Consider the following 10,875-nt stretch of genomic DNA (forward strand, 5'->3'; position numbering starts at 1 on the left):
CCCATGGGGATGGCCCCCCCCCCCTACTCGTTCAGTTGGGACCTTGCCTTCGTAATTCTGTTTAGTGGTCCCTTCTCGGGTTCCATTTGTTCAGTTGGAATGTGTTAAAAATTGCAGGCTTACGTATGTGGCTGTATTCACGGCTAGATCACCGCGTTCACTGGCTCGCATCATCGCTCAGTGCCATCGATCGTGACTCGTATAAGTTTCGAACGATGAAACAGAGATCGAGTGACGATCAATCCTTGGACTTTCCGCTTAACCTTAGGCTTACCTCGTACACGGCAGTACGTCGCGTAGGTTTATTAGTTCTTTCGAGAGATCGCAATCTCGTTTGCTCCGGGCACGTCGCGATTCTTATTTTATTCTCTGATCGATCGCGATTTCTTTTTTGCTTTTCCCTACTTTGAAGGGAAATTTAGTTCAAGCATGTCGGAGTTTATAATTTTTCGATATTTTCAAAAGTTTAATGTCACGAAAATGCAATGTTTAAAACAGTTTAGTACAACGATTCGTTTCTTGTTCCTTTCGCAAGACACGAAATTGTATATACAGTGTCAGTAAGTATATTTTCTTTCTCTCGTTTCACGTTAGACAAATGTGTCTTTGATACTGAATGCTGCCAGTAGGGCTACGAATTACTGTACGATGTTTATACGGATCGATGTAATCGTCGTGTAGGATGTAAATATTACGTGTATGCATGGTTTGTTTGAAATTGGGAAAGGTTCGTGCAAGCGCTGCGTAGAAGATTAATGTTTTTGTTGATGTTTACATTTTTTTGTGTAGATCGTTAATCTGTAACAGTGCGTAATAGCTAACTGTGTATCTGCTTGTGCACCGGCTCGGGCGATCCCCCTTCCCCCACCACTTCGAAAGTTGCTTAGCGAAACTAAGTTACAAGAAATCATACAGTCGTCTCCTTTCGTACCGATAACGCGGATCGTATTGTGTCAGGTTTGTAACGTATTCTAACCTATTGGTGGCGTCGGTTCTTCATTACTTCATTACTTCATTATTACTGGTTATTAATATCGCTTAATTAATACACATTTATCTAACGATTCATTGAACATTAAAATAACGAAATTAAGCGATTTTCTGAAAGTTTTGTTTTAATTTCTCTTCGGACGTTTATTTATTAAATGATACTGTTACCGATAGCTTCTATCGTAGACTTTCGTAATAAAATTTGAGTTTAATTGTGTTTTCATTTAATTATTTTATATATTTGTTTTGACTTGTAGTTATTTTTTGTGCAGGTTACTGATCGATAGCAAGGATAATACGGAAGTAACAGCAATATCCAATACTATGTGGACGCAACGACGATTGATGATCGATCAGATGAATTTTCATGGAAATTTGGTAATGTTTAATTTATTTTAACTAAGACAGCTATGTATGAACGATTCTATCGTCTTTTTATTCGAGCATGGATAACATTTGATATACAATTTATGTTTATTTTAAAATATACTTGATACATATTTCATAATAAATAATTTCTTAATTATTTGGAATACTAAGATGAAAGTGAAATTTCAAACGAATTTTTAACGAATTATTTTATTGTTTCAATGTAATCCGCGATATAGAATTGTTGATAATTTAACGATAGCTTCGTGTAGCCAAAGTTTGAAACATAGAAATCTTAATAGCAATAGCTTTAACTAATTTCGATAGGTATTGTAATATTCACTTATTGAATTCAAATTTTTTGCTATATTATGTGAATTTGTTACAGTTAACGTCATATACTTGCAACTTTGTAAGTTATATTTTTTTCATGGAGATGGCGCGCAGTTAGGCTTCAATACTTTAAAGCAAGTTTTCGTGCGCGTTTGTGCAGTATTCTTTGAGTATATTTAGTTATGAATATTTGAATTCTTGCAAATATTTTCGAATATTTATAACACAAGACTATAGTGTATTAGTGGAGTGTATATTTCGTATTCTAATAACTAACATTCACAGTATAATTCTTGCAAATGATTGCATCTCACTCACGGTGTGCATAAGCAGTTGTTCGATATCGAGAAATATCTTACAATTTTCAACTAATATTTTTCATACTTATTCCAATTTCTTAATAACAATCTCTTAAGTGTAAAAAATAGCAGTATTTTCTAAATAATAAACGTTCGATAGGCAAAAGAAGCGAAATATCATTTCGATATTTTTCTTCCATCCCCTCCCCCACTTCAACAGAGAATATTTTCTGAGAATATTTGTGATAGCGCGCAATGCGATTTGTAGAGTCAGTGTTTGTTACGCAATAGACATTTTCAATATTTTCAAATCACGATAGTTTTGATTTAATTCAACCAAATAGTCATACGTGAAAATAATAAAATTTTATCAATCAAATTCGCACGCGATATTAGGGTACTTGTTCGCTGATCATTATTTAAGCGGTCGCGGTAACATAGTCTTTTATTTTTTTACATATATATTTATTTTTTGAATATTCGTTTCCGGTATTAGAGTCAGTGCCTCCCTCAAGAGGATAAAGCCTCCCGAGGAGCTCAAGAATGTTATGTAAATAGTTTTATATATTGTATTTTAATTTATTGTATTTACTATATTTTGTTTGAATTATTGTTAATTATAAAATGAAAATGATTGATAATTTAGAAAGCTGTAAATGTCCTTTCCAATTGAAATAAAATCTTAAAGTCTTAACATTAAAGTAAAGTAAAACTGTGTGATACGCATAAAAATCACTGAATTATTATTATTATTGCTAAAGTTCCATGTTTGTTATTATGTATTAACGATATTAATGATATTTTATGTTTTGTTATAGACATATCACAACTTCAACTTCTTTGTCTTCTTTGGGAATCTAACGATGGCTCAAAAGCCAAGAATGTGAGTAACTTTACATATCATACTTGAATTATGTCTATTCTGTATATTTTGCTTTGAATACTATCGATTAAGAAGTATAATTTGATTGAAGATTTCAAAGGTTAGGTTATTCTTTTATTAAAATAAAAAAAAGTGTTAAAGTCTTAATATGGAATTATAAAACAAATGATTAATATATTTCAGAAATCATTAGATTCTTAATTTCTAGATTTTAAACTTTCATGTTAGAGTTTCAGTTTTTAAATTCATTGAAGTTTATTAGAATTTCAATCTTTATTATTACTAAAGTTACGAATTTAATAAATTTCTATTTTTCATTATCTCCAACTTTTCAAATAATCAGCAATCATTCATCGTGTTTTGTTTTGTAACAGATTTTTCACAACCTCCATTTCCACCATTGGACTTTCAACAGTTCCTGCTTGATGTTAGTCTTCCTGATGATATTCGCTGGGATAGTGCAGTATCGATGGTAACGTTCTCTGCGTCTCTGCTTCTCTCCTTCTAATGGTGAGTCGCATGGATTTCTGTTCCTCCAGTTACTCAATCATGTCGTAGGATGAGAGGTCCGAATCTGCACGGGTGACTGGTTGTATTATGTAGAATTTTTTGCGAGCATAGTGACCGCGGGTATTTTTTATACCCGTGAGTAGTAACATTTAGTAGTAGTAGTAGTAATAGTAGTAGTAGTAGTAGTAGTAGTAGTAGTTCTTCTTTATAACCGATGTATAATATCGGTCCATCATCACACATTGGACATGCCGCGGTTTTTCTTATTGGTATCGCGAAAGATTAAATACGGGTTGAATTAGAGTTGCGAAATAATATCGCGGCTTCTAGTAGTGTCGCGAGAAGATGATTACGGTTTGAGTTAGAGTTGCGATGAAATGGTAATCGTGTTTGCTTTAGAGTTGCGAATTATGGTATCGCGATTGTCTTTTGCAATTTTTATTATGAATTTTTAGAACTTCTTGAGAATGAATTTGTTGCAGGATTTTTTGTGACATCAAACGAAGAAGACTCATACTCCATACAATGTTCCTTCCCTTTCCCTTTATTACATTTAGGTTATTACGTACATAGAGTAACCAGATATTTAGATTTTTATATAGGTGTGATTTATGCTTAGGTAGACTATTTTGAGGTTGTAATCTAAGTAAGTAGGTAAGGTGTAGGTAGTAAATAGGTTGATATAGTAGTATGAAGTATGGCATCGTAGTAAAAGCATGGCATGATAGTAAAAGTATGGCATGGTAGTAGAAGCATGGCATCGCAGTAAAAGCATGCCATTATAGAATGTATATATTATGTAGTAATTAAATCTACAATATATGACACATATTCGATTTTATTCTTTGGTCCTTTTTTTTCAACTCTTGATCGTAATTAATTATTATAACTCTTAATCATAACCAATCAGTTTTCACTTTCACGACAATAAAAGTCGAAAATTTAGATTTCAGGTTTTCATAAATCCTAGTCAGGTTTCTAGTTTTCGTATCGGTTTTTCTTCTTAAGACTCCTTTCGCTGTTCATTTCGAACATTGTGCAAACGTATACCAAAAGGAGTATTTATTTGACGATGAATACATTTGAAATTTTTTTGCGTAAAGGGAGGGTGGATGGATCGCGGATAGGGAGGGTCTCCACTCGCAGCTCCTCCTCACGGTGAGATCCGGGCAATTAGTATTATTTGATATATAATTACTAATTGTATCACTATACAGCAAAAGAATTAACTGTATGATTGGTATAATTATTAATTATATGGCAAGTAATATTGAGCTAATTGGCTGCGACTCTGATTAGGTGTTCGTATCAATCCATCTATGTAAATCTTTTATGAGCGTTGATAATAAGCTTTTTTATTTATCAATTAAATTGATTATTTAATTGAATTATTGAACTGATTTTGAATTTTATTTATGAATGGAAGTAAAGGATTAGTGGAAAAAATTAATCCTCCCACTCGGAAATTTTATAGAGCGGTTTCCGATACGCTCTTATGGATTTACATAAGTAAGCAGGTTTAATATTAATCTACCATTTCTTTTGCAAAACGTCACGTCGTTTACGTTTTTGAATATTACGGTCTTCATCTCTACAACTTGTACGAGGTAAGCTGCCGCCCATGTGTCGTTCGGTTTAAGGATCACTGTGTGCCCCGTTGCATAGGTCGACCTCCTTTCGTTCGTGTAAGAAGGTTTGCTAACGTGCAAGATATTTTGACCGATTTTTAATCTTCGATAACTTAAAAGAAAGCCAAAAACGCACTCATTTTATTCTTGATTTTCGTCTGATTTCGGCTTCAAGAATCACCCCTTACATTTCCAGACACCTGTAGTCGAACACCCTGTATACTGTTTAGGTTGTCACAACGTAGAAATGATGTTCGAATGAATGGAAATGAGGCAAGAAAGTAGGACTGAATAAATATGAAATTTTCGTAAAATTGCCATCGCACGAAAAGCAACGAATGAGATGTTATTATAATTATGAATTCTTTGATTTATTACTAATTGATAATTGCGCTTGCATGTTCAAGCACTACATTCTTTATTATACCTGCGATAACGTGTGTAACACGAGGAAGTTATTGACACGAATCTGCATAATTTCTTAATACATATTTAATAAGTTTTCTTACTATGTATAATAGAATGTATTTGGGACTGCCAATTTTACTAAAAACACGAAAATTGTCAAAAATGTTGAGTAATCGTAAATCGATGGTCAGGAGACTGTAACTAACTTTACGCTACGCTTCGTGATTCTCATCGCTGGATTGCCGAGTGATATGATCTCCAATTCCAAAAAGTACAAAGATCTTTATCAAGCAAAAAAACTAATTCATTGTCCAAATAAATCTTACAAACCGTAACTCTACAGTACTCTTCCATACTATTTATGACATACTATGCATCGTTACAAGATTCATCGTATCCTCCATTTTCGTATGTTGTACATCACTCGATCGAGTACACGATGCCGCGTACACCTTTCACGAGGTGATTTCTCTCTTGCATATCTGTTATCGACTTTGATAAAGAACAATTTACTTGCAGACTATGAAAGGGACTATGGAAACCGTCGGCGCTCGCGCAAGCGTTAGTTATTAATTGATCGACGAGTAAGGAAGAGATTTAACAGCGAGTCGATAGTACATACGAATCGAATGTGAATCGAAATGGAATCCGGCAAGGCTCTGTAAGGGAATTCTCAAAATCGTTCAGAGTGCTATACGGAATCTCACATAATTGCGGCACCAGGATAATCCATTTGAGATGAAAACCGATAATTCGGTGTGCAATGTGAAACTACTTGCACACGGACACAACCTCTGATTAATAATTCGAAGGCGACGTAGACTGAACGAATGTGACCTCTCTTGCAATTGCATTTGTCACTCTGGCTATGACTTCTCCGCGATTCATGGAGTTTCTTCATTGAATATCGTCGATTATGTCGAATTCTTCGCCGATATCGAAATGCACATTCAAACGGGCTTGGTCGATTGTTCCGGTTAATACACATTGTTCCAATCGAATTCGATTTAGTTTGCTTCGTGTGTTTGTTTCATCGTTGACTTTTGAAGCGAACGACGTTCATCATACTCTGTGAACGAGGTAGATCAACGGAGTCTCGGTTTGGCACGAGGTGCGTGTAAATAATTTGGTGTGTTTGTGATATACAATAGTATTCAGTTGGCTTATTTGATATTTGGGGAAAAATCTCTTATGATGTAAGATTTTCATAAATATTTACTGTCTCATTACTTATATATTACTATACACATGACTTAAATTGTGATGAGATATTTCGAATTCTGTGAATTTTTATTTCCATTAATATGAAACAATCGATTTCAAGAGTTTTTTTCTATTTTTACTACAAATTGCGAGCTTTTAAATCACATTTCATTATTTTAGTGAACAGCAAAAAGGTTTAATCCTATAATAAAAGAATTAACGAGATAACATAGTAATTGTTATTGTACGTAAGAATAAAAATAATCAGACAACGTAAAACACTCTCTTTTGCAGAAAGTTACCATTGAAATCAACTGCAAGATGAACAGAAACAAAGACCTCGCCAGTAATTACTATGCTACGAATTAAATTTGGTGAAAATGAATGAATGAATTAATATTTGAAGGTACTATGGCCCCATGAATTTGATAAATTTCTCAAATATGAATTCAATTTTTCGCAACCTTGCTATGACAAGACACTTTTAATAAAACTGTCTTGTAGATACCTTTTTGTAGGTAAAATTTTAAACGAATTTGTTAATGATATCTGAAATACACGTTATTATCGATCACTGTCGTCGAGGCGTGCTGTTTCTGATTTGAAAATGTATTAGGTTCTCGGAGATTCCGTGTAGATTTCCGTAACCGTGGCAAACGTCTGACGCGAACATATACCGAACGACAATAACATACAGCTTGCTATTCGAATCAAAATTGCGGAACTCTCATACGCCACTTACACGCGCGCAACCTATTCGTAAATGTGCTTTGTAAATTCGATTCGCGGGAGCGTCGACGTTCCTGTCAAATTGATTTTCATTGTTCCGAGAAATCCGCATGACTTTCGTGCACCGTGCAAACATTTGCGCCTCCGAGAAATCCATAGCCTTCATATGCTTCTTAACTGATCGAAGGTGAATCCAGAAATGGAACTTGTCGAAGAAACAATTTTTTAGTAACTCAACGATAGGATACCTTATATCGAATTTGTGGCGTATTTCAAAATTAAAAGATCGATAAAAAAAATATAAGCATTCAAAGATTGTTTGACGTTAAATTTATATTCGTACTTTAATTTAAATTGAAACTTAATATTTTATTACACCTATCGTTAAATTCTGTTGATTTCATTAGCCCGATTCGATTTACACTTTACCGCATCGTTGCTTTCACAGGAATATTATTACCAATGAAACATACGAATATATTTTACCATATGAAATGAGACGAACGCTAAATCGGGACCGTTTTATTAAAATCGAACGTCGAGTAAGCATATTGTAATGAAGTAGAAATTTATACTTCCATTTAGCGTTTTTAATATCTATCGATGCGTTGTTTGTACATTTTGCTGTGTACAGCCTACCATTCGAATGCTTTCAAATTTCACGATTTCGCCAGTTTCTATGAATGTTTTACCCTTCGATCGGTTTTGCAAAAGCCATTGCGGTCGTCGCCTATTATTCCCCAGCTAGTTCATTTGTTGCGCGAAACAACTTCGTTCTCAGCCGACAAATATTCGAAAGTTGATATCGATGCGGTACTGATAAAGCTGCTATCGCAAAAATTCGTCGACCGAATCCAATTTAGATCGCAGTCAAATCGTTTTGCAAGAAATCTTCCATGTATACCTCGTGTAAAATATTGCTTGTCGAACTTGTATCGGAATTGCTAAAACGATTACGCCTATCTCGCATATCACGTTTGTTTCCAACGGTTAAGTATTTTTTTGTTTTTTTTTTTTTTTAAACGTCAGAATAAAGAAACATTCGTTCAGAATACAGATAAGAGGTTTCAAATTAATTTTGTCTGTGCTTGACGTGAACTTTAGTAAAATTGATTTTACTTGGTTTATCTAGATTTGTATGTTTTATGCGCTGCTTTCGGTCGCAATTCAGAGATATACGAATATATCTTTCTATGATTCATTGTAAATAGTCAATTACTATACATGTATACGATTACCAAAATACCTTATCGTAAACAAGAGTTGTGACATTTGTATCGTAAAAAAGTATCAATCGATCGATCAAAGTCAGACATCGGGGATGTACGGGGATACTCCTGTAACTCACTGTACCATGGACGTATATGTTTCTTTCGAAGACTTCCTCAATTGAAATTATTTCATGTAACCACTTAAACCTAAATTTCAACCGTCGTTGTATCAACATTTATTTTCTAACGAAGGAAATGCGACAGACTCGGCCTAAATACTTTTTCTCTCCAAATTCCGACGTTCGATCCTCGTAGACTTCCTCTTTTTACTCTGGTAATAACCAGTGTTTCTCATGCGCGCACGTTGAAACGCTCTTGATCTTCAAAGCTAGGGACAACCCTTTTACACGCAGACGAAGTAAGCCGGCATCGTGAAGTGGATGAGGTTGCAATATTCAGATGCCGTTAGGGTGGATTTTCTCATCCAAGGCGAATGCCTCGACTTAAAGCAGCCAAGATCAACGTGGAATACTTGGCCACGCTGCACCGACATCAAGGAATAACTGGCTTTGCGATTGTCATCCTTAAGTGTCCAACCACCAAGGGGCATAATTAAGAGAACACTTTGCCGAAGTTCTTGGTTGCATTGGTTCGAGCTCGAGTAAAATTCGGCTTTGGTGGACGATACAGGCGGTTTGTTTTTCCTCCTTCTTTTTCGTACAGGCACGGATCTGTAAATACCTTAATTACACGTAAGACGCACTTTTTACCAGTGCAAAAGCTGCGAGTAGGACTCTACCACTATGGAAATGTAATAAAGATGGGAAACAGAGTGAAAGGAGAAAAGTAGAAAGCCGAATAAAGTGTGTTTCGATATATCGATCAGGTGTTCCAGTGTTGAAGCATATTGCAGACGTGTGAGTGCAATAAACTTGGTATTTGTGCCATTTAGAAGCAGAGGATGTCCACTACGTCCGCTATGAAAAGGAGGAATAAAAATAAAAACATATATCTAAAACAAAGGAAATTATTTCGACCGAAGATGAAATAATAAAGGAAGATACGAAGGTGTAAAAATATTATAGAAAATTGCAACACGAAGTTGAGACTTTTAGGAAGGTGAACTTCAGATATACATAATTTTGTATAATTTTATTGTTTCATTCTTCATAATGCTGTACAATTTCCAGTTTCTTCTACAATTTCATCTCGTGCATGTTTTAATTTTTGGAAAAATCGTCGGACAAAAATTTGAAGAATACCTATTAAAGATATATTAGAGATTTCGTCTAAAAATTATTTTTTAGGTTGAATATAAACATAAAGAATATTTTGCTCCTTCTTGGAGGAAGAAAGAATATTTAAAATTTCCATAAGAATCGTATTGCCATCGTAATAAAAACATACGATATTTTCGTAATATGCATATTATATATAATCGCGATAACGGTTCCCTCGGCGATCGGTGTCTCTAAATTCGACCAGACACATAAAGACAAAATTTATCCCCCTATAAACTCAGATACGAATTCGTTAAACGACGGGAGTCGTAGATTGGTAGAGTAGCGTGGAAGATCGCGGCGCGCCATCATCAATCTCCATCCCCTCGGCGACCTTATCACGCCGGACCAATATTTCACGAGTTACAAGCGTAAATCATTGCCGATCGGACGATCATTGAGAAAAGAGGAGCCGACTCGACGGAACGGATACTTTGATCTAAGGCGATATTTCGACGAACTGATGGCTAGCGTGCACACGCGTAAATATTTCCATAATTGGTGGCAGCCCATCGGTCAGGACGGGCCAGGGTCAAGCGACGATGCTTTCTTGCCCGAATCACGGACAGGGTTCGTGACGCAGCAGCATCGCCTAATCTCCATCTCCAATCGCATACGTTGGGTCCAGTGACGCGGTCGGTTCAACGTTGTTAACGACACACGCGAAGTGCATGACCGAAGCGTACAGCCACGGTACGGCACAGCACGGTACGGCATGGGTGGTGATGGTGCGCTCGCGCACCCTGCAAGGTTGAGGGGTGACGACGACGCGACGCGACGCGACGCGATGGTCGCGGCGTCTGAGCGGAAGGGAGGGAAAGCACAGGTGGGGGGTGGGGGCGATCACTGGAACGAAAGAGACGAAAGACGAGCGAGAGACGAAGGATAGTGGTGGGGAAGTCGAACGTCGGTGGAGTATGTGTGGTAGGGGAAAAGCGAGAGAGAGAGTAGGGAGTTCGCACGCCGACCGGAACGGCCCCACCGAGTTTTATCCAACGATCCGGGAGGCTCGTCGAGGTAGTGGTCCGCGCC

General features: G+C 36.1%; 1 protein-coding gene across 3 annotated transcripts; it reads left to right on the plus strand.

The window, feature by feature from the left end:
- The first annotated feature begins 315 nt into the window (after positions 1-315).
- LOC122573296 lies at positions 316-6,072 on the plus strand. Of its 3 annotated transcripts, none has more exons than XR_006318700.1 (5): positions 316-560; positions 1,263-1,368; positions 2,810-2,874; positions 3,249-3,384; positions 5,940-6,031. XR_006318700.1 is itself a non-coding variant. In XM_043739425.1 (5 exons), exons 1-4 carry the CDS (start codon positions 430-432, stop codon positions 3,298-3,300), a joined length of 354 nt encoding a protein of 117 aa, XP_043595360.1. In that variant the 5' UTR covers positions 316-429; the 3' UTR covers positions 3,301-3,346; positions 5,940-6,072. The 3 variants fall into 3 exon arrangements, 1 of the variants encoding a protein (XP_043595360.1); XR_006318701.1 differs by lacking the exon at positions 5,940-6,031 and adding an exon at positions 3,867-3,956; XM_043739425.1 differs by having other exon boundaries at positions 3,249-3,346; positions 5,940-6,072.
- The last annotated feature ends 4,803 nt before the right edge of the window (positions 6,073-10,875 follow it).

This window comes from Bombus pyrosoma, linkage group LG12 (genome assembly GCF_014825855.1).
Source record: "Bombus pyrosoma isolate SC7728 linkage group LG12, ASM1482585v1, whole genome shotgun sequence".
Lineage (NCBI taxonomy): Eukaryota > Metazoa > Arthropoda > Insecta > Hymenoptera > Apidae > Bombus > Bombus pyrosoma.

Coding starts and splice junctions, on each gene's coding strand:
- LOC122573296 (XM_043739425.1), top strand. CDS start 430: ATGTCGGAGTTTATAATTTTTCGATATTTTCAAAAGTTTAATGTCACG. Junction 561..1,262: donor AAATTGTATATACAGTGTCA/GTAAGTATATTT, acceptor TTTTTTGTGCAG/GTTACTGATCGATAGCAAGG. Junction 2,875..3,248: donor ATGGCTCAAAAGCCAAGAAT/GTGAGTAACTTT, acceptor GTTTTGTAACAG/ATTTTTCACAACCTCCATTT.